Source organism: Drosophila pseudoobscura, chromosome 3 (assembly GCF_009870125.1).
Source record: "Drosophila pseudoobscura strain MV-25-SWS-2005 chromosome 3, UCI_Dpse_MV25, whole genome shotgun sequence".
Taxonomy (NCBI): domain Eukaryota; kingdom Metazoa; phylum Arthropoda; class Insecta; order Diptera; family Drosophilidae; genus Drosophila; species Drosophila pseudoobscura.
In genome coordinates, this window is record NC_046680.1 from 13,666,195 (window position 1) to 13,689,945 (window position 23,751).

Below are 23,751 nucleotides of genomic sequence, written 5' to 3' on the forward strand. Positions count from 1 at the left end.
GTGGATGAACTGAATGATGTGCATTCCCTATATGGTATAATTGGGGCTTCATTTCTGCTGCCTGCTGTTCCTCCTCCTGGTGATCCAAATGAGACGCGCGTTTGGCTAATGTGGCAAGAAGAAATGTGAAATGTGGGGAAAATAATGTGAAGGATTTTCATTTCGCATGTTTTTCCCCGTTTTTCGCTTTGTGTGGGCGACGGATACAAATCGCAGGGCCATAAATCAAGGGCAATTCCTTGGCCCCAACGGAACAGATAAGAGCCTTTATGAATGGATAAATGCCATACCCGAGCCTCCTGCCAGTGCGGGGGGCACTCCCCCCACCGTGGGGCTAATTGAATTGCCGCCTTCAGACGTCTAGAAAACCCACTTATCGGATGTGACAACATTTTGTGTGAGTGTGTCGAGCGGGGGCCGGGGTGGGGGTTTGGGGCCCAATCCTTTCTATAATTCATAACACCGCAGCTTCCTTTTGTGGGCGTCGTCGCCACGTTTGTGCCACGTCTGTGCCTCGGAGCGGTGCGAAAAACCAATAAAAATCGCACATAAATTGCGCCCAAGCATTGCCCCTCCTGCTCGGGCTCCTCCGTTCGTCCTGCTTGTCCTGGGCTCCTTGAGGCGCTGAGAAGACACAAGGAGACAAGGAGAATCGCTTGCTTGCGTGAGCTTTAAATATTATAGCATACTTTTCGGCGCCACAGTCGCTACTGCAGAGGCGTTCGTGCGCAAATCCTGGCTAAGGATAAGAGGGGGAGGCAAAGAGAAAGAAAGAGCAAAAGGCAAATGTCGGACCCGCCGGAGGGAGGGAGGCAGAGAGGGAGGAAGTGGCGGGCGAACAATGACTCGCAGCTACTCCAATATTTACGTAATAAAAAATTCAATTTAGCGAAAGTTTAAAAAAAAAAGAGATAGAGTTAGAGAGAGAGAGAAAGAAAGGAGCAAAATTGGCTTCGATGCGGATGCCGGATATGGAGTCGCGTCGCATGAGGCAGCTGCAGTGGCAGCTAATGCGGATGCCACTCCGCACCCCTGGAGCTCCTGCGCGGAGCACATCAATTTCGATCCCCTTCCAATAAATTCGATTTGCAAGTGCCGGGCAAACAGTCCCCCCTCGCCCCTCCCGTGGGTCCATCGATTACTCTCGGATAGTTTGTACCGCCGTCTGCCCTCCGGGGATTTGCGTGCGCCCTGCTCAATTTTCAGCTTGAAATGTAAAAACTAAAAACTACGCAAAATTCGAAACTGATTGCGCCCGAGGCGAATGACAAACACACGCGTGACGGACGCACAGACGAAGCACCGGAGCACTGGAGCAGCGGAGCACCTAAGCATATACGGGCCCGATATACGTATATAAGTGGGAGCTCTTTAAGTGTCGTGTATCTCACCAGTGAGATGCCACCAGTACAGTGCAATACAGTACAAGGATGGGTGTGTGTGTGTCCTGTCTTGTGTCCTGTCTTGTGTCGTCGTCTTGGCTTCCACTTTGACAGAGATTTTCCTGCTCTTTTTACTGCTGCTGGCAGCGAGAGGACGCAAGATCCTTGAGAGCTCGCACACACACATTCGCATGGCTTGCCGCTGGGCAGCCAAGAGTGATGAACGAGGCAGAGGCTGAGGCAGAGGCTGAGGCTGAGGCAGAGGCAGCGGCAGAGGCTGAGTGCTCTCCCTTGAGGGTTCAGGGTCTTTCACTGGCCCCTCACTCAGCCATTCATCCATTCATTCATTCAGTCAGTCGGTCTGTCAGTCTGTCTGTCTGTCTGTCTGTCTGTCTGTCTGTCAGACGTTCCTGATGTTGGGCCAATCCGTGTGTAAGACGCTCCGGTCCGTATACGTGTGCTTGGGACCAGACATTGCCCCACTCTTCTGGCCGCTTGTTGATAAGCCATTTATGATTACGGCAATTGATTGGTGACTCCCCCGTCTGCATTCCTCGGCCGATTGATGATTACAACACGAACAAATTGAGCCGCCGCCGAACCTATCGCTTTCAGGGCCAATCAAATACAAGTAATAGATGTCTAGAGATGTATCTGAGAGATACATTTGCTGGATGCTGGCTGCTGGATGCGATGCCTTGTCGATTGGTCAGGCGGTAAATAAATTAAATTTCCGCCACACTGTCATCAGGTGGCGATTGGGGGCGGGGGACCCAGGCGGAGTCCATGAATATTTCATTCGTTCCTTCGTTCCTCCGCCCTTTCTCCTCCCGTGGCCATTGGTCCTCGCTGGCTGTTTGCACTCTGCTTTATTAGCTGGAAATTTATGGGGTATTTTGTATTTCCCGTAGCGGCAATTGCATCGAAGTCACTTCCTTCTGCCCTTGCCCCACGACTGGCCCAACTGGCCACCGCCTGAGGCGGCATCTGCTGGAAATTGCTTATCAATTTATGCAACGGAGGTGATAAATTTGTGGGCCGCCGCCTCGGCATTGTATCTGCTTGCGGCACGGGATGGGGCCAGGAGGGGAGATTATGCAACCGCAGCTGCTGACCCAATTCGCACTCCGCCCAGGATGGCATATGGCATATGGCATATGGGATTCCTCTAGACTATTTCTGTAGCTGACCGCAAACGCGGCGACTCTTTGGCCATTTTTAGCCTCTGTCCGCTGCTGCTCCCTGCTGCTCCCTGCTTCTGCTGTATTGTTGCCATTCCGCAGCTATTTTCAGGCAGACAGGCAGAGAGACACTTCTTGGATACAGTGCCACAAATTCCTTTGCTCATCATCATCATCGTCGAGTCGTTCAATCGGAGTGGATGCTTCTGGTGAAACCAAGCGAGGGAGGAGTAGGAGACACGGCAGACAACACCTTGGATGGAAGCACAAGGCAGAGAAACCCAAGGAAATTGCCAGGAGAAATTATTTTAATGCCATCAACATCACGACAAAAGCACGCCAGAGCCAGAGCCAGAGCCAGGGACCAAGACAAAGCGGGGTTAAGTGTGGGGAGGCAAGGCGCAGCCTGGGGCATGACAAGTATTTTCATTAGTGTGGTGGCCCCCCCCCCCCCCGGGCCCCCCCGGCCAGGCATTTTACTTTCCGGGCTTTTGTTTGGTCCTGGAATCCCCGTGCGATTTGTAGTTTAATATGCATGGGAAAAGCATAATTTAATTTCCATGATTATCCGGCGGGATCGTGACCTCCACCGCTGCCATATGCCTGTCACAGCCTAAGCCTTCTCTCGGCACAGAGAGAGAAAACGGAAAAGAGAGAACACCTTCTTCCACATCTTCCATCCGCACAGGCCACGCACATGTCTGGGTCTTAGTTTCGGTCTCAGAATCCGGTTTATCCCCGGAGTCTTTGGTGGTAATCCCTGCCATGCCCTGCCTTGGGATCCCTTTGGATTGTTGCGTGCGTGGCCAGGATTTGGTACTGGGCCCCAATTTCATTTGTCCCCGGCCTTTGGCTTTGCCTAATTTGCCGTCTAATTGGAGTTGGACGCTGGCAAATGGCCCGGAAAGGCTGAATCCGTCGTATCATGCAAGGCATGGATTCCCTAGCAGGGAATAGCATTTGAGGGCTTGGAACCTCTGGGAAACTTCTTGGGAATCGAACAGAAGAGGCTCTCGTTCGATCAGCCAAAAGATCTCTACGAGGACTGTGCCCCGCCTTGGGTTCAGTGAACGATTTTTATGGCCAGCTGAAAATTTCTTCCGCTAATCATCCGTTTTGTGTTTGCTCGACTTTTTATGGCTCGTACGGCACACAAATCTCTCGCGTTGAAAGGCGAATTTGTAATCGTACGAGTGCCGTGCCCCACGTGCCCCCAACACTGCTTCGAATCGAGGCACATGCAAAAATGAATCATACGCCCCGTTGTACCATCGAACCAGCTGCTCGTAAAGCAAGAGGGAAAGAGGGAGAGGGAGGGAGGTAGGTTTTTATGCGTCGCATTTCGCACTCCTCTTTCGCCCCCTTCTTTCGGCTGTTTCGTAGTCGCGACACGGAATCTCTGTAGCGGCGGACATCCGGCGGGACGTTGCCTAAAAGCCGGCAGCACTCAACCGAGGTAGGGGTGGGTGGGGCGGAGGTTGCGGTGGGGGCTGTCAAACTTTAATTCATGCAACAAAACAGAGCCACTTGAATCTCTTTTGACTATCTTTTCCTCGCACCTCGGCCGTAAGCCCTCCTCCCCGGAGGCTGTAACACGAGGCAACTTCTTGTTTTGTCTCTCACTCGAGGTGCCAGTCCGAAGGAGCAGAGAGTTGACAAGAGGCAGGGGGCATGGGGCATGGGACATGCGGCATGGGGCATGGTGCATGTGGCAGGCACTCGACCAGAGCAAATTAGTTTAGCAGCTTGCAAAATGTGCGAGAACTTTATGTGACTGACTTAATGAGGTGCAGGTGAAGGGTTCTCTGTTCTCCCTGTGGCACACACGCCCAATACTGCCCCAGCCTCATGCATATATGCATCGGGTTGAAAGGTTACTGAACATCCTTTTGACTGAAGGAAAAGGAAAACACAAACACCACTCGAGTGATGGTCGACCCACTTTGTGGCCGCCTCTATGGCTCTCCTCTCCGGCGGAGTGTCCTCCACCGTTCCACCGTTTGATCCTCGCATTCTTATGGCCTCCTGACCAGAGCCTATAAGAGAGCGTCGCTCCTCGCTCGTCAAGGCTGCTCCTGCTGGCTCCCTCGCATGTGGTTGAAGGCCGAACCGAACTCCGGCATCGACTGGGCGCCACGCCCCAATGTTGTCAATGCATAATGCTGTGCGAGTAAAGTAGCTCATGCATAAACCAGTTCGTTAAAAATTTTGTTGCTCCCCCCCGGCCCCCCCAGAGCCCAGGGAGGAGGAGCAGGAGGCGGTTACTAGGGCTATGATAAACTTTTACACTGATAACTAACGGCAGGTGCAAGTGGGCGTAAAAAGGCAAAAAGGTTTCCGCTCGCCCGCTCTCGCAATGGCCCTCGCTCCCGTCGAGCCGTAACCATAGCCGTAGACACACGAGTACGTGTTTTGCCTGTGTTATGGCAACTGCAATAGATACAGGCACACACACACACACACACACATGCATACTGATGGATACTCGTCGGGGTAGAGGCCTTCCGCCCTGCCGCCATCTGTTGGATGTATATTCCATCCTCACTGACCTTCACTGGAGAGGCGACCTCCTCGACCTGCTCGACCTGCTCGACCCCTGGTCCTGTTTTCGACCTGCTTCGGGAACTAATTTAAATTACAATTTGAATGTTATTGTATTTTCAATTAGCCTTTCGAGGGCTGCAGCTGCTGGATGGAGGCCTCGACGGAGGCTCTTAATATGTGAGGGAGAGTGCTCTATAACTCGCTCTCTCATTGCTCTCTCCCCCTAGCCGGGCACTTATTGAAATTTATGAGCAGAGCTCTCGAAATGAAATTAAAGCACAAATTTTGAACCTGTTGACCGACGGAAGCCAAGCCGGGCCACCGACACGCGTGCCATGTGTATGCGACGCCCACGCCAGCTCCAAGATGGGGCCATCGCCAGCTAATGGCGATGGGCAATGGGCAATGGGCGATGGGCGATGAGGTCGTTGCGAATGATGTGCAGAAAACGTTGGAAATGAAAAGCAAATAGCAGAAGGCTATAGAGGGGTCAGGGGGGTACAAAGAAGCTAAATTCTACGCCTGTAATGGGACGGAGATTGGGGGAAAGGCGTTTCCATAAGCCAAAAGCAGCTTGTTTGAACACGAGAGTGTGAGAGAGAGAGAGAGAGAGGGAGAGACGAATGCTCTGTGACACATAAATACAGAACAAACTGTAAACGAGCTCTTGAGGTGCGGATACAGACGAGAAGCAGTGCAGGAGGAGAGGCGGAGAAGAAGCCATTAATAACTGTGAAACGGTTGAGGCAGCAACGGTTAATCAAGAGACAGTCGAAAAGTGGAGCACAGCATAGCCAGTGGCGTAGCGGGGGGGGTCGGCGGATGCAGGGGTTGGGGGCTGGGCGTTGGCCCACTGACCAGGACAACACTCCGAAGGACTCGACAGTTTCGAGCATAATCCGCATGAATGTTCCGAGAGTCATTCGAGTCACATTTCGCTTATTTTCTCGCATGTCGAGCCATCGGAAAGCTCTCGCCATTAAAATATAAATTCCGAGCTTTACGTGACCCGCTGTCCGCTGTTCGCTGTCAGATGATCCTACCCCCTGCCCTCGCCTCCCCTCTCCCACTGGATCAGAGCTGCTAAGTGGAGAGCTGCGTCTGGCTTGGGTTGGGGGGTCGCATGCAAATCATAAACAATAATGGATCTAATAAGCGCGATGGTCGGTCTATGGAAACAAAGCGCAGGGCGGCAGAGTCCTCTTGTTAATGACCCTCCGAAGAGTTCAAAGCACTCGGGAGTCGTCTGTCTGTGTGCCTGCCTGAGCGAGAGGTTTAACTGGACATTTGCCTCATTTACGCCGAAGCTTTGTGCATGCTCAGTCCTGTCCTGTTGTGCTTTATCTTTGTTGTCTACCTTAACGCAGCTCACTCCCGTCTTCCTGCTCTCTCGCGCTCGTTGCTCTCTCCCTGCCCACTCCCGCTCGTTGCTCTCTCCCTGCCCACTCCCGCTCGCTGCTCGCTGCTCTCTGCTCTCGGTCTGCTGTCTTGCCGAGTCTGCTTCTGTCTCCCTCTCTCTCTCTCTCTGGCTGCTGTGCATTTAATTCGTTTTATCTGCTGGCGCCGCGTTCGAGCGAGCTCTCATTATGAATTTTATCGCCTGACGGCAGGCTGTTCGTTTGCAAGGTATGTAAGCGGTAGGGCAAGGCAGAAGCTCTTACTGTTTCCCTGGAGAAGGGCAATGCCTTACCCTCTGCCCAACCGTGACAGACATGCGGGCGGAGAGCAGGAGAGTTACAGTTGCACACGGCTCATCTCTTTGCTTTGCATCTCTTCCTTTTTAATCTGTTTATCGACTGTCGGCTAATGAGATTCTCTTCGGCGAAGAGAGTGCATCAGTGCACCAGTGCACCTCCACGGCTGATTATCTGCTAATTACATCGAATGCGCACATGGCAATCCGAGCAGAAGAGTCATGCGGGGTCGAGTGTGGCACACAAAGCAAATTCGGGTTCATTACCACCGCCCCCGTCGACTGACCCTGGATGGGCGGAGCAGAGGGGAGGGAGGCGGGGAGGGAGGTAGCACCCCCTCAATCACACCACATTCCGCAATACACGAATAAACAATTTGAAAAGCTGACATAATGCCCGCATTAAGTGGCAAAACCGACGGCGAAAAATGGCAAATATTTGTTGCGGAAAGTACAATATGGGAAAGAGGGAACAGAATCTCTGGAAGCGGAAAGAGGAAAGCAGAACACGGAAAACAGAAAACAGAAAACAGAAGAAGCGACCCGCAATAAGCCGCGGAGGAGGAAGAGGAGCCCCGAAAGCGGGAATGATAAAAGCTGTTCTATATTTGGCAGACGGCATGCGTGGGCGTGGGCGTGGCTGATACGACAAACACAGAAATTGTGCTCTGAATGAAAATACTGCACATTTTTATCGTTCGCAATGTTGATTCAGTTGGGATAGTCCCCCCCCCCCACCAACGTGGGGGATATACTATATCCTCCAAACACTCACGTATATCCTGCCTCTGACGGGGTGTATCCAATGTGGCATCGATTGGGGGCCATTTTGATTGATTGATTGTCTCATATTTTTTGGTCATCCCGTTAGCCCCGTTAGCCTTTCGTCTCGCCAGCCACAAATTCGTTCGATTGCGCTGGCCACACATAAAAACACTCGTCAAGAAGCCAGCATTGTCTTGGCAATGACCCAGACCCCCACCAATTGTTTGGAGGGGCGCCAGCGCCAACGCCAGCAGCCGCCCATTTGCCTCACTTCTTCTCTTTTTTTTTTTCTGATTTTGCGTGAAAATTGCCGGTAAATTGCGAGCTCATCGATAAACTCGAGTGGATAATATGAGTTATCGCGGCTGCCGGAGAGAATCTCGAGTGGCATGCCTCTGCCAGTGGGCCGCTCCAGTGTCGAGTGCTCCTCCATTCCTCCAGTGGAAATTCAATTTCAATTGAAAGAGAACCTAAAAGCGAACTGCATTTAAATGGGCTGTAAATTGAATCAAAAATTCCCGCAGGGGGGCTCCCCCAACCCAATTCGAATAAAATCATAAACAATTTGCATCCATTGAAAAATAAACGAAAGCGGCTCTGGGAAACGTACATGGACAGGATACGTGGACACCGATACGTGGCCGAGGACGTGGACGTTTGCGATTTAAGCTCATTTCATGTGACGTGCAAAATGGATTTTCAGCGGAATCCCTGAAACTGAATTAAGTCCCCCACGTGAAGGACACCACCTAGAAAGTTTTCCAGGGCTGACAAAGAGAGAGCGGGAGGGTAGTAGGGTATGCCCTCGTCTAGACCTCACCGTATACCCTCCACGCCGTGCAATTAGCAAACAATCCGGGAATGAAAATTTGTGCTTAACGCGTAAAATGCATTATGTAAAATAATGTAAAAGAGCTCCTCCCCCCCCACCTCCTTTGGGGCCGCAGGATGGCTTGCTTATTCATGCGTACACTCGTATGTGCATATGTCGGAAATTGTAACGATTACACGCCGGACGCACACAGACACACAAACAGGAAACGGCGTAACCAACCATTCATCCATCCACTCCTCTCCCTTGTAGCCAGAGAAGGGTGGAGGGGGGGTGGCGATCATCAGCTATTGATTGGTTCGGTCTCGGTCTCGGGCTGCTTTACCGCAGCGGGGTGGGGCAGGACCAGGGGCAGGGCCAGGGGGGGTTGGGGCATCGTATGTTTTTCCTTTGTCCTGGCTGGCCGGAGGCCGGAGGCTGAAGCTGGAGCATTTTTCACTCATAATTACACGCTGAAGGGCCGCGCATAAATGGCTTTTTAATATATCCCTGCTTAATGGCCTTTGGACAATGATTTAATACATTTTTAATTAAAATAAATATGCAGAGCGACGGAAGGCAGGAATCAATCGCAGTCGCTTCTCCAGAGGCGGAGGGCAGAGCGACAAGCAGTCGTGTAATTGAACCCCAAATAAGTCGTTAAAAGTTTGTTTGCCATGACTTTTGCAGTCGGAAGTTGCACAAGCAAACACCCCACTGTACCCCCCACTGCCCCCCGCACTGGGGGTGGCACGTAGAACTAATGGTTGGGGGGGGGGGGGGGGGGGGGGGGGGGGAATGGGGGAAGACGTTGGGTTGACGTTGGCGCAGCTCATTATAAATTTGTTGATGCTGCATATCTTGGCGCGGGCGGGTGGTCTATCCTTGAAGGATAGCCGGATAGGAGCAGAGCAGGATGTGCTGCGCTCACTTCCTGACAGGCAGTGGAGCAAAAGCAGCTTCCACCGGCATCTGGCTTGGCTTCTGCATATCAGCAGCTTTTTATGCTTACCACAGCTGGGGCAGGAGGAGGAGTGGGAGTGGGAGGCAACACATTTCATTTTCATCTCAGCTGCCAACAGCCAGAAGCCGCAGGGAACTTGTCTAAAAATCACGCATAATTTATTTACCATAAACAAGACGAGCAGAACGGAACAAGAAGAACAAGAACAAGAGGCACAAGTAGAAGAAGAACAAGAACAAGAACAAGAACAAGAGGAACAGGAAGAGCCGACGATGGCCGCCGCATGACAAGTCGAAGGGAGGGGCTGTGGGGCTGCCTGCTCCTACCGCCTGCTGCAAAGTATGCAATACAATTTTTGGAAGCAAGCCCAGATTGCAACAACATCAAAAATGCAACAATACTAAAAGGGAGCGAGGAAGGGAGAAAGGGCGGGGAGGGTAGGGGAAAAGAGACACCGAGAAGCAATCAGCGTGGCATAAAAAAAAGAGAACCTAAGCACGATTGAAGCTGCAGCGCAATAAAAATCGCTTTATCTTCATTAAGTCAAGGAAGATATCATTGCAAGTGCACCTCCCATCAACCCCCCCTCACACACACACACACACGGGGGGTGGGGGGGAGCACAGGACAAACAACAAGGTAGCCACAGCCAGAAGCCAGAGCCAGTGCCAGTGCTGAAGTCCCATCCTGGCTGGCTAGCAGCCACAGCATTGAATAATAAATGCAACGAAAATAAAAATAAGAGCTTCTGCTCCTCCTCGGCCTCCCCCCTGGGGCCAGAGGAGGCGGAAGCCAGCAAAGGAGTGAAGCGAAGACAGCCACGAGGGGAGGGGGGAAGCAGGTAGTACAGAATAAAGTACATGACGCAGGGATAAATGGTGGAATCATGTAAACGTAAACCCACACACACACACACAGCCTCACGTCAAGGATAAACAGAGCCGGCCGGATGGCAGGTGAAGGGAAGGGCTGAAAGGACGCCAGAGCCTCCGAGTGGATACATGCATTGTTGGTACAGTGTGTGTGTGTGTGTGTGTGTGTGTGTGTGTGTGGGCGAATCCTTTGCAGACCCCCCAAGGCTGGTGCTGATGCTCCACCCCCCACACCCGAGGACTGACGGCGCACCAGAAGGAAGCGAAGCGAAATTATTGCAACGAGCGCCGAAGTGGAAAGCCAGACAGGGACGCGGCTGCTCTTAAATGGAATCCAATGGTCACAGTGGCAGCTCCATGGCAATCGAATTCCATTTAAGATCAACGGCTGGGGCTATGGGTTGGGGATGGGAATGGGGATGAGGCTGTTCGGTTCTGGTCTGATTACGATTACAAAATGAGAACACGGCAGACACAACCAGGCCCCCCCCCCAGTGCCCCAGGCAAAGGTCAAACAGATTGAAGCTCTCCATAATTGACTGTAATTAAAGCGCAGTTCTGTCCCCCCCCCCCCCCATCCACTCATCCCCACCCTCCCCATATCCTCTTCTGTGAGAAAACCCAATTTGGCTCAGTTTTCCGCTACCAAAGGAGCATTTTAATATGCTTCTCAGGTGCTGCACGGCCCATGATGGTGCCCCATTTCATTGTTCTATGCAAATAGTACAAACGGTAGAGAGGGGAACGGGGGGGGGGGGGGGTGGATGAGGGGATTGGGCGTCGTGGTTACAATGCATTTTTATGGCGAATGCTGGCTACAAATTTATTGAAAACGAACCAAAATATTTGCATGAATGAAGATGCACAGCGTTCGGGATGTGGGATGTGGGATGTGGGGCACAGGATGCTGCAGGATGCTGCTGGTGCTGGTGCAGGTGCAGGTGCAGGAGTGCTGCTGTTACAAGCCAATGAACAGGGACTGCCATCATCACTTTCATTGCCATTGTTCCATGTTCCATTTTCCTTTCCTTACGTATTCATTCATTATTCACAGCCCAATTCGTGATTCACGATTCACGATTCCATATGCCGTCTCTCTGATCTCCGTTTTTCACATTCTTTTGCTTTCGCAGGCGAAACGAATACAGAGCAATGAGCTGGCCGCCATCAAGGTCATCAAGCTGGAGCCCTCCGATGACATACAGATCATCCAGCAGGAGATCATAATGATGCGCGACTGCCGGCACCCGAACATCATCGCCTACTACGGGTCGTACCTGCGGCGGGACAAGCTCTGGATCTGCATGGAGTTCTGCGGCGGCGGGAGCCTGCAGGACATCTACCAGGTGACGGGACCGCTATCCGAGAACCAGATCGCCTACATGTGCCGCGAGACGCTCAAGGGCCTGGAGTACCTGCACTCCATGGGCAAGATGCACCGCGACATCAAGGGCGCCAACATCCTGCTCACGGAGTACGGGGACGTGAAGCTGGCCGACTTCGGGGTCTCGGCCCAGATAACGGCCACGATCAACAAGCGGAAGAGCTTCATAGGTGAGTGGCGGCCCCCCCCCCTACGTCTGGGTGGAGGCATGACTGATGAGGCATCCTCTGGCATTCGATTTATGCAGATTCACAGATCGATTTCGGGGGGAAACGTTTTGCGCCAAGGACATTGCCAGGCAACGAATAGTCGACGAGTTAAAGATGGAAGTGTAAATGGAAATGGAAATACTCAAAGTGTTTGTGCTGCTGTGGGGCGGTGGGGGGGGGGGGGGGGGGGGGGGAGTGTCCTGGCAACAATTGCGTTTAACGCTTCTCGACTCTGGACGCTCGGCAGAGAGCAGGAGGAGGAGGAGGAGGAGGAGGTGCAAGAGCTGTCAGGAATGACAGAGCACAAAACCAAACAACAAACTGCAAAAAGCAGCAGCAGGACAAAAGGATGCTTGGGGAATGCTGGGGGAATGCTGGGAGTCCGCACTCCTTTGTAGGGGAATTATTCGAATCGGCGATGCACAGTGGGGCCCCCAATTGAATGCAATTCAATTAGGAGCACGCATTATAATGGATACCGCAGAAGGCATACCGAAATATAATCAAAATGTTATAAAGGCGGGGAGTCCTGGGGCTTCCATGGGGGAACAATTCAATTTGCAGGACATTTCAAAACCAGACGGAGATGCAAGGTGGAAGACTCTGCCCCAATCTGCCACAAAAGTAACCATTCGACCGACCAGCAGGTGGTCCGGTCTTTGTTTGGCATCCTGCTGGGGATGGAGATGGGGATGGGGATGGGGATGGGGGTGGGGATCTGAAGGAATGGTCCTTGTTGTCGACCGAAAACTGAAGCACAAAAGCAAATAATCTTTGAAAAATGTCCTCAATTCGAGCATCGTTGGCCGACCATTGGTCCGTCTTAGTTTTGTGGATACTTCTTTTGTGGACGGCTCCGGCTGCAGTTCCTCTGCTTCCTACTCGAAGTCCTCTCCTCTGCTCTCCCCGCTTCCTAGAGGCCTCAAAGGCCACTTCAGCTGCTTATTTTTTCCTGCACTAAGAGATTTCGCCGTTCTATTCGGTTCGGATTCGGGTTCTGTTTCTGTTTCTTTTCTGCTGCACTGAGCGGAGCTAAGCGGCTTTCAGAATCCCACAGAGTGGGGGGAGGAGCGGAGCTGCCTAATGGGGAGCAAGCATGTGCAGGCGGATGACAGGCGGGCGGGGGTGGGGGAGCGGGAGGTAGTGAGTGGGGTTAATGGATGCTTTAAAATGCTTGCCAGGGGCTTTAAGCCGAAACTGAGGCGAGGCCACGCTTGGCATACACAATTTGAATGTAAATAGCAGTTTATCAGAACCAGGAGGGGGGTAGGAGGAGCCAGGAGGGGCGTAGAAGGAGCTTAGGAGGAGCCTAGGAGAAGGAGGAGTGTCTGCCACTCGCTGCGTAGTTTGTCATGACAACTTGCAATCTGTTGAAGCGCAGAAGGAGCAGCACGATGATTGGCATGAGTCGCCCCGGAGGTATGCCCCCCCCCCCCCCCCCCCCCATCCTTTGTGCCACGTCATCGCAGGACCTTTTAAGACTTGGCAAATGGGATTCTGCGGTCTCTCCGCGTGGCCTCGCAGCTCACAATTAATTATTTCAAATGCCTTTTCTTTGCACTTAATTAAAAATCCTCGACCCGACTGGACCCAACCCAACGGGGGGACCCCCTTCGGGCAGCCTTTGACACTCTCCGGGTAATTAAGTTAAGTTACCACTGCCAGGACCTGGCTTAGAGTCCTCGAGCCAATCAAAGCCGAAGCCTGCCCGAGTTCATGACATTTTGAGTTGCGGGCGGCGTAAAACGGAATCAGATTTGATTTAATTTACGCCAAATTGGATCTATCCAACGCATAGAAGGCGCCCCACAAAGCAGTTTAACTTTTAATGCCGTCTATTGTCCTTTGTGCTTTGTCCTTTGAGCTGGCTCTCGTAAAGGACAGCCCCATAAATTTGAGCGCCAAGCGCTAATTTGATTTCTGATTTATACGAATGGACGAGGTCCACTCCACGGTGCAACGTGCAGCGGTTAAGGGGGCGAGGGGGTGGGGGGGGTTGGTTGATTCCTCCAAGTTTAACGACCTTGAGGTCACTAGATGGGTCTCCCCCCATCTGTCTCTCAGTGCAACACTCTGTTTCTTTGTTGCCACTTTCGGGTGCATTTTCATGACGCTTCAGCGCTGAGCGAGCTTCTTTTGTGGCACATGTCAATGGGGTGGGAGGTGCCACCGAGTGTGCACTGCAGATGACAGCAGGAGGAGAAGGGGAGGTGCCTCGTAGGTGCTGTCTAGGACATGTTTGTGTCTCTCCGCCTGTCTGCCTGTCAGTGTATGCGCCAAACAATGTGACGTCCGCTTACTCTTATCACTTGGAGTGGTTCCCCTCACCCCCCACCCCCCTATCAGTGGTGTTGCGACTGCTGTGACAAATGTGGCACTCCCCTCCCTTGCACCACACACGCTCTGCAGAGGAAGCCGCAAACAGAACTGGGGGGTCAACCCATCTGAACTGGGTCCCTCAGCTCCTGGATTGAACAAATGGAGCCCATTTCGGGTTGCAAGTCTCCTGGCAAAGCAGACGCTACCCCGCCCGTGAAGGGTATGCCGCGAGGGGAGGCAGGCGACAGCCTGACGCTTTTATTATTCAATAAAAAGGTGCTTACGTTTGTGTTTAGTGTCATTAACGAGTCAATGGCAACAAACGACGAGCAGCAGCAGCAGCAGCAGAAGAAGCTTCCACCTCGTTGCCTCCGAGACGCCCATTACCCTTACCCCGCCCCACCCCCGCCCTTTCCTCTGTGGCACAGCCACAGTTATGCCATAAAGATGAATGTGAATGTGAATGGGAGTGTGTGGGTGTGGGTGTGGGTGTGGATGGATGGGGCGTAGGCGTGGCCGTGTGTTGTCTTAATGCCTCCCAGGACGCGTGGCTGACGGAAATGCGTCTTGGCATTAAATGGGATGCAGCCTAAAAGCCTGCCAAGGCCCACATCCACATCCACATCTTCTCCTCTCTCTTCCGTTGGCTTTTTAACAAAATGATACTTGACTTTCTCTTCTCGCCTCTCGTCTGTTTCAATCCCAATCCGTATCTGTATCTCCGGCTGTGTATCTGTAGCTGTTTCGTCCTGTATCTGTTTGCGTTGCGCCTTTAATTAAAGTGTGCGGAACACTTGGCTGAGTCCTTCATCGATGAGCTTCCATTCCGGTTCGGTTCTCCTTTGGAGAATCCCGTCAAGAGCAGAAACAAAGCCAGGGCCCAGACCGAGACCAAAACCGCGGCTGAAACTTCCACTTGCAGCAGCCTTGGTCTCCCCCCCCCCCCACCCGCCACCTTCCCCCATCAAGGAGCAGGCATTAAACTTGATTTTCCACCTTCGTTGTGGCTTAATTAAATTGAAAATACAATTAACTTTGAGTTCGTGTTCGAGTTGGTTCGCTTTTCCTTTCACCGTCGCCCGGGAGATGAAAATTAATTTCACAGAACTTTCGAGAAAGTGCGACAACAGATGCTCCCCCTGGTTGGGGCCATTGCCTGCAACATGGCGTATGAGTAATGGACGCAGGATCATAAAACGTGCGCCCGAAATGAGGCGCCCCATCCTGGCGTGCTCTGCATAATTCAGCAATTCGTTTATTCGCACAATTTGCACAATTGGCAGATTGCACCGTAAAAAAAAATCAAATCAAATTAAATTCTATTATATTAAAAACAAAACGAATGCGCATGAATAAATGACATTTGCGGCACATATTCTGAGGCAATGAAATTAAATGTGTGAATGTTGCATAATTAGCAGGAATCGCCTGCCATGCCCCAACCAGTGGCAGCTGCATTGACAACCGAATCTCCTCCATTCGCAGGGACACCCTACTGGATGGCACCCGAGGTGGCCGCCGTGGAGCGCAAGGGCGGCTACAATCAACTATGTGATATTTGGGCCTGTGGCATCACGGCAATCGGTGAGTACCCCCCCCTCCCCTCTGTCACTGACCCCCTTTAACCCACGCCTCTTTTTGCAGAGCTTGCTGAACTGCAGCCACCGATGTTCGATCTGCATCCGATGCGAGCCCTGTTCCTGATGTCGAAGAGCGGCTTCAAGCCGCCCACACTGGGCAACAAGGACAAGTGGAGTCCCACATTCCACAACTTCATCAAGACGGCGCTGACGAAGAACCCCAAGAAGCGACCCACCGCCGAGCGCCTGCTGCAGCATCCCTTCGTCCAGTGCGAGATGTCGCTGCGGGTGGCCAAGGAGCTGCTCCAGAAGTACCAGAGTCCCAATCAGCAGTTCTACTACTATCTCGACGGCGAGGAGGAGGTGAGGAGTGGCGCCTGGCCAGCCCTAGGAGGTGGAGGAGGGGAACGAGCTGCTGGCTCTGGCCCTGGCTGTGGCACCTTTTGTGTAATTTATTTACGCTTTTAGTTCTCGCTCTCTCTCGGGCCTTGGTGGCTATTTACTGGGCTTCCCTGCCTTGGGGCTTGCGGCTTGCGGCTTGCGGCCTTGCAGAGACCAAGGACCAAGATTGCTTTCTGCTTTCTCAAGAACAGAGATTTAGTGCGCCATTAGACACCTTGGGAGCCCCAAACTCTAGGTTTTGCCGGCCACTGCCCCAATTAATTCCCCCTGCTCCCCTCCCTCAAATGCAGATGTCTAGACAGACGGCCAGGCGAAACTTATTTAACGACAAATGCAAATGGAAAATCAAAATCAAATTTAAATTTAATGGCCATTTCCCCCCGCACCCTCAACAGCAGGCTGTCTTGGGTGGGGGGCGGGGGCTGTGGGGCTTGTCAAGTCATAAATCTTCAATTTGTTTGGATATTTTGCAAACTTTGAACGAAAGGAGGGGCGCCGCCCCCAAGAAGCGCGCAGTAGATATTCAAATTTTACTTAGTGCCTCCCGTGCCCCACATTCCTCGTGTAACTTGAAGAAAGTAACGCATGACGCTCCAAAATTCCAATCCCAATATGATTTTGATTTATGGGCTTCCATCGCAGGCTGAAACTTTGCCACTGACGATGCCTCTTTGGCTCTTTAGCTCTTTAGCGTTCTTCCCTTGTTAACCCGCATCCTAACGTGTCTCCTCCCCTAGACGGTGGCCAGTGTTCCGCAGCGGATACCCAGCAAGATGACATCACGCACCAATGGAGTTCCAGCCCAGAATCACACGCTGAAAACAGGCAAGACCCCGAGGCCGAGAGGCTGCCTGGCATTTGCTAATCTCTCTCTTACCTTCCCCCCTTCCTCACCGCAGCCATGACGACAAACTCCATGTGGAACGAGCGATCCTCTAGTCCCGAGACGTTACCCAGCGACATGTAAGTCCCGCCCTAGTGCCGCGATCCTCCACCTGTGTATCCCGCGTGTACACTCGAAGATATCTCTTCTTCTGCCTGAACCTATGCCACAGTTTATGCCTTATTTCTTAAGTAATTGCGCGACAACGGGTTCACTTCGCTTCAGTTTTGGTAATTTGGTTTCAGTTCTCACACACACACACACCACACACACACAAACACAAACACATACACACATACACTATATATGTAAAGCCGGAGGCATTCGGAATCCATCCATCAGCCATGGGATCCATTGTTATCCACTTGTCTGTTTCTTCTCTTCTTTTGTAGATCAAGACCAAAAAAATTAACGGGCACCCTGATTATGAACATGTCCCTAAGGTTAGCGAAGGCTTCCACCAGCTACCAGCCACCAGCCACCAGCAGAGCCCCAGATTGGGAGTGCCAAGGAGCCACAGAACTTGGCACTGCGCTACCCTCTGCATGTGGCATGTGGCATGTGGCATGTAGCATGTTGCATGTTGCGCTTTTTATGCACCGCCGCAGCACGCGCGTTGTGTAATTTGCCCCGGCTTACAACTTGCCACAGTCAATTTTCAGCCGCACGTATCCCCAGAGCTGTGTTTACTTTCGTATTTTGCTGCATTTTCATGTGTGTGGCAGCGGCACACGCTTGGCGCTTAGTTGCAGTTACGTGCCAGAGCTCTCGCCGGGTCTGTCCGGGCAATGAAACTTGTGAATTTTTCATCCATTCCACGGAGGAGTCTGTGTCCGAGTACGAGTCCGCTTCAGAGTCCGAGCAAGTCCCCAGAGTGTGTGGCTATAATTGCGAGCTGGCTGCCTGGCTGCCTGGCTACCTGGCTGTGTATGCCTCAAACTTGTGGGATATTTAATTGGCAGCCAGTCGGAGTAATTACTTAACCAGGACGGAGCTGGACGCCACTAAGTATGCTGCACCATAACATAATAAGCAGTCCCAGCGGAGCAGGTGGAAAAAGCGAGAGAGCGGCGGACAGATGGGCCAACTGGAAACTAGAAATAAATTGAGTTCAAGGAGCAGAAACTTTTGCCAGGAAATCAATTAACGACGAAGAAGAAACGGAAGATCGAAGTATCAATCATACGCCATGTTGTACGCCACATCCACGAAGGCAGCTTCAATATGCCACGAGCTAGAGAGATGCTCTGGATGATGTGTCATTTGTCATTTTAAACGATTACACATTGCTGCCACGCTGTGCGTGTGGCAAGGCGTGGCGTCAAGGGGCAGCATGCAAAGTGCTCGATGTGGCAAACACTTTGCGGCAGCCGCCACTTGAGCGCGCGTCCCAGACAACAAAAGCCAGCGTCTGGCTCTGTCTCATGAGTACGAGTACTACTCATGAGTACTCATGAGTACTCATGCCCCTGCCACAGCCACTGGCACAGACAGGCGGCGACTGTCGCGATTCTGGTGCCCAATTTTTATTGGCTGCGCCAATTTTTATGTACTGAGAGTCGCCTACAAGCGGCAAGCGGCAAGCGACAAGCGACTTGCTGGCCAAGTGCCACACCCCCGTTTCCGCTGAATGGCGCCCGAAAAGTTTGTGGGAGACGAGCCTGGCTCGTCTTACAGCGCATCCTTCCTCCTGCGGTTGCCATGGCTAATTTCATTTAAACCCTCATAAGCGGAAAGTACAACAAGAATACTTTTTTCCCCTTTTTTTTTGTTTACGCTCACACAAAGGCGGCGGGCAGGAGGAGGCGGGGAACATTAATAATTTCCAGGACGGAGCAAAGAACATCCTAATCATGGGACACAGGAGAAATTAGCCAGATCCGTTTAATTAGGCGGCAAGGAGCGGCTTCCTTCCTGTTGCTGCTTTTCCGCCTGGGAGACACCGAATGAAGGCCTATCCTCTGGCCACACGAACCACAAATACACTCCGATATACCGATAAACACACACACAGAGATATTGTATTTATAAGTAGTATAGTAATGCTTTCGATACACGACGATCTGGCAGTGGCTTTAGTTTCGTTTTGGGGCTCAGCCCCAAACTAAAGAATTGCGTTTACATTTTCTGGAGTTCTTTTCGCTTTTGTTTTTGTATGCGAAACTTAACACAATGAAATTTTTGTTTATTTTCTTTATCCTTTTTTCCGTATCTTTGTTTTTTTTTGTATTTGATTTCCGTAGGAGCCTCTTACAGTATATTGATGAGGAGCTAAAGCTAAGGTAACTACACCCTCCCCCCTACCACCGTACCACCGTACCACCGTACCACCCTACACCCAAAATAAAAATATTGAGAGCGAACATCAAGGCTCTCGGTGTCCCCCGTACCACCCAACACGCCACACACAGCCCCTGCACACCCACCCACACCCACCCACACTCACACACACCCCCATGCGCACCCACACACACACACAATAGACTTTGATTTAGCGTTAAGTTCATTTCACATACTTCCACTTCTTCCACTTCTACACTTCTCTACTTCTCCACTTGCCATTCTTCACGAGAGCAGCGCAGCCGGGAAATGCAACTTTCGGGGGCCCTGGCACTTCTCTTCTGCACCTGCAGAGCACCTCTTCCGCTTCTCACAAATTCCCCATGTGTGTGTGTGTGTGTGTGTGTGTGTGTGTGTGGCATCCATCAAGGAATATCTGCGGAGGCAGCATCATTATCGTTATCAACCAGACCAGCAGCGGCAGAGGCAGCTCATCATGTGGGCCGCTTTGGTTTATTACGAACTACCCTACCGTATCGCCCCGTCCTGTCAGGCTGTCCTGTCCTGTCCTGTCCTGTCCCAGAAATAGCAACATTTTCATTACGCTTTTTGTTCGGCCTTCATCCATTTAAACCATATTAAGTTACGGCTGCTGTTCGGCTGGGCTCTGATCTGTTTTGTTCTGTTTTGCCTCCTCCATGAGTGGCATTCCTTCTCTTTGTTTACTGAACTTCTTTTGGGGCGGGCCTTTGTCTCGTCGGGGCTTTGTTCGTGCCTCTTATTCCGCCTAAACTTTTGCCTTTGTCTAGCGATAGAGAACGAGCCAGATGCACAATCCGGAGAGGGAGAACGAAATGTTGAGCATACGCACCGTGGGCCGGCCCCATCGATGGCTCAATTATATTCCGGGGCGGGCCGCTAGAAAGCAATTCTCAACTAATTTATACAGAACAATTGGTTTATATTTTGGGCGAAATTTATGCCCCGATGGTCCCCAATTAAATGCGCTCGATTTGTCCTTTGTCCCGAGTCCCGAGTCACGAGTCTGTCCGCGCACCCTTTTCCCGTGTTTATTGTTTATTTATTTGATGTGTGTGCAAATGGGCGTCGCATTGGTTTTATTGTTACTATTATTGCGAATATTTCTGGACATCCCAGGGGCCGTCAGGCCTAGTGCGAACGAGTGGTCCCAGGGACCTGTCGAGAGCGTAACTATGTTGCTGACATCCGTCCCAGGACTTGCTCCTGGGGCTCGGCACATGCCACAAGTAGAGGCACATCCATAAAGCGATTGAAGATGGAGCCTGGCGGATGGGCATCTTCAGAAATGATTGCCTCAGGGAATGCGAAAAACAAATTGCAATTATGTTAACATAAACTGAAAATTCACGAAACTAATTCGGAAAATGGGATTCCTCCGGTCATTTCCTGACGATTCCCCAATCTCCAGCCCCCACCCTGGCGCCTGGCGCCTGCAAGCAGCTGCTGAGGCTGAGATTTTCCAGTAAATTGTGGCCCTGCCTCCTGTTTGTTTTTTGGGGCGTGTTTGTTCTCGTCTCGTTCTCGTTTTGGGGCAAAATTGTTCGCATTTTGTTTTTCAAATTAATTTCCCCAACAATTTCTTCATTTTATTCGCTTTTCATTTCATTTTTCTGGCTCCTTTTCTTCTCTGGGCGTTCCACATTTTTGTTGCTCTGTTGCTCTCTCTGTCTCTCTGGGCTTTTTTCTGTCTCTTTCTGTGGCTTCGGCTGTGTTGCCGTGTTTCTGTTTCTGTTTCTGTGCATTCATGTGCGAGGCTATTTTCTATTCAAGCATTTCCATCCGCATGTGTGTCTGTGTGCTTGTGTATTTTGCATCTCATGCATAATTTATGGCTTCATATTAGTTTATTTATTTATCTTGCGCCCAATACAAAAAAGCACACACACTCTGCCGCTCCAACCGCCACGGAGAAACCGAATAAAACCTCCCTCGATGGGCGGAATGGCGGAGGCGTGACCAGGAGAGCCGACGCGTCGGCTGGGCCGCAAATAATTTCATTAAAAGCGTAATCCGCTTACCCGGCCTCGGTCCGACCCTGGGCTGGGGGCTGGGGGGGCGGGGGGTTGCGGCTGCGGCTGCCCAAGGGAGTTTATCATTTCGATTGCATGCGCTGCACACACACACACACACACAGACACACTTGCATGCCTGATAACAAGAATGTGGGTGGAGAACAGGAAGAAGAACAGCATCCATCACCATCCAAGGAGATGAAGGATATACAGGGGCCTCCTCTCTGTCCACACTAGACATTTCAGACCCCACCACCCACCCAACCACCCCCCAACCAACAAAAACAACAACAACACCCCCTTCACGCTCACAGAATCGAATGTTTTGCGCGGTTATCGATCGAAGAAGCTCAAACACTTGGCATTCTTTTCTCTCTCTTTCTCTCGCCCATGCTCTCTCTATCCCGCATTCTCTCTCTCTCTCTTGACGTCTCTCTGCGTGTCTGCTGTGTCGCGATCCTGCTCTGCAGAGCCACTCTGCCATTGCACGACACGGGATTGAAAGATTCCATCGGCCCCGAGTGCAGCTGCTCCTCCCACAACGGGATAGTTGGCGTAGGAAGAGGTGGAGGAGGAGTAGCAGGAGGAGGCGGAGGTGGAGGTGGAGGCGGGGCAAACGGTAGCAGCAGCGGAGGCGGTGGCAGTGCCCAATATGGAGCCGGAGTCGCAGTCGGAGTCGGAGGAGGCAATCATCACCAGCAGCCCCACACCCACACCCACCATCATCATTATCATCAACTGCAGCAGCAGCAACAGCAGCATCCACAGCCACAGCTACAACCACAGCAAGCACATCAGCAATCGCATCAGCATCCACAGCATCAGCATCTCCATCAGCTCCATCAGCAGCAATCGACCACCGCTTTGACATCGTCCAGCACCAGCAGCGCCTTGGCCACCTCGGCGGCCCACAATCCCAATTGCAACTCGAACCCCATCAGCTCCTCCGCCTCGCTGGCCTCGATGCCGGATCTGAGCTCCTATCTGGGCCTGGGCCTGGGCATGGGCGTGGGAATGGGCATGGGCCTGGGCCTGGGATTCTCCAATCTCCGCACCACGAGCATTGGCGATGGGGACGACGACGGCCTGGTGGATGTTGACATTGCCATGAATAACGCTGCTCCAACGACCTCGGCTGCTGCCGCCGCCGTCCCAGGTTCAGGTTCGGGAGCGGGCACGGTTACTGGGTCCGGCTCTGGGTGCTCCGCCTCTGCCGCGCATTACCTGAGGCACAGCAGCAATTATCGCTCCGCTGCGGCTGCGCAGGCGTCTCAGACCGCCCATCCTGCCCCCTCGCCGGCGTCTGCGAATCCGAACGCGAACGGGCATGGGAACGGTCAGGGCCAGGGCCAGGGCCATGGCCACGGCCACGGGTTGATCTCATCCAGCATATCGTCCTCCGCGTCATCAGCTTCGTTTTATAATCGCCTACTACTCCTCGATAATTCCAGCGGCGATGCAGTTGGCGGCAGCGGCGGAGGTGGAGGCGGCGGCGTCGCCGGCGGCAGCTGCGGTGTCGGTGCCACCAACGGTGTCGAGGCCGATGCCACACCCCCGCCTGTGACGCAATCGATCGGCGACGGCTTCATGCATTCCAGCTGCCCCACGGCCAGCCTCGGAGCAGCGGCGGCGGCCGACGACGCTGCGGCCAGCAGCTCCTCGCATCTCTACCAGAATCTGCTAAGGAGCAGCTCTGGAGAGACACCCGGCAGTGGAGCGGCGGGCTCCTCAGCGGGCACCAACTGTGATTACCGGCACGAGAGCAACCAGGTAAGAGAGAGCGAAACAGGAGACGTAAAACCCCAATGGGAACGCCCATTAACCACACCCAAACTCTCCTCTAGAATGGGCTGGAAGACTCGCCGCGGCGGCATAGCTCCATGGACCAGTTGATCGGTCTGCTCAATGACATGGGAAAGTCTTCGCGGACACGCAGCCTCAGCGATGGTGGCACCCAGGACGACGAAGAAGGTGAGTGCACAGGGTAATCTCCAGAGGAGTCCAGTACTAATTCCCAACCATCCCATTGCAGTGGAGAAGGAGGCGCAACCCGATCTGCTGAACAACACACCTCCTGTGCCGCCGAAGCGTTCGCACAAGCGTCGCCACACGCCGCCCAGGCCCATCTCCAACGGACTGCCGCCCACACCCAAGGTGCATATGGGCGCCTGCTTCTCGAAGATATTCAATGGCTGCCCCCTGCGAGTGCACTGTACCGCCTCGTGGATCCATCCAGAGACGCGGGACCAGCACCTGTTGATCGGCGCCGAGGAGGGCATCTACAACCTGAATATGAACGAGCTCCACGACGCGGCCATCGACCAGCTGTTCCCGCGCCGCACCACCTGGCTGTATGTGATCAAGGACGTCCTAATGAGTCTGTCTGGTAGGTGTCCGCTTGGCTTGGCTTGGCTTGGCCTGGCACTTA

General features: G+C 52.5%; 1 protein-coding gene across 4 annotated transcripts in view; it reads left to right on the plus strand.

The window, feature by feature from the left end:
* Window positions 1-23,751, plus strand: part of hppy (MAP4K3-like protein hppy) — a 50,015-nt gene that overhangs the window by 24,015 nt on the left and 2,249 nt on the right. The window contains exons 4-12 of one of the 4 annotated variants that reach the window (XM_033379222.1): window positions 11,346-11,766; window positions 15,610-15,708; window positions 15,769-16,067; window positions 16,844-16,931; window positions 17,006-17,069; window positions 19,233-19,271; window positions 21,794-23,093; window positions 23,168-23,294; window positions 23,356-23,709. In XM_033379222.1, the coding sequence (XP_033235113.1) occupies window positions 11,346-11,766; window positions 15,610-15,708; window positions 15,769-16,067; window positions 16,844-16,931; window positions 17,006-17,069; window positions 19,233-19,271; window positions 21,794-23,093; window positions 23,168-23,294; window positions 23,356-23,709 (2,791 nt within the window). The remainder of the gene's footprint in view (window positions 1-11,345; window positions 11,767-15,609; window positions 15,709-15,768; window positions 16,068-16,843; window positions 16,932-17,005; window positions 17,070-19,232; window positions 19,272-21,793; window positions 23,094-23,167; window positions 23,295-23,355; window positions 23,710-23,751) is intronic. The other 3 variants (XM_001361101.5, XM_033379223.1, XM_015184558.2) reach the window with 3 other exon arrangements.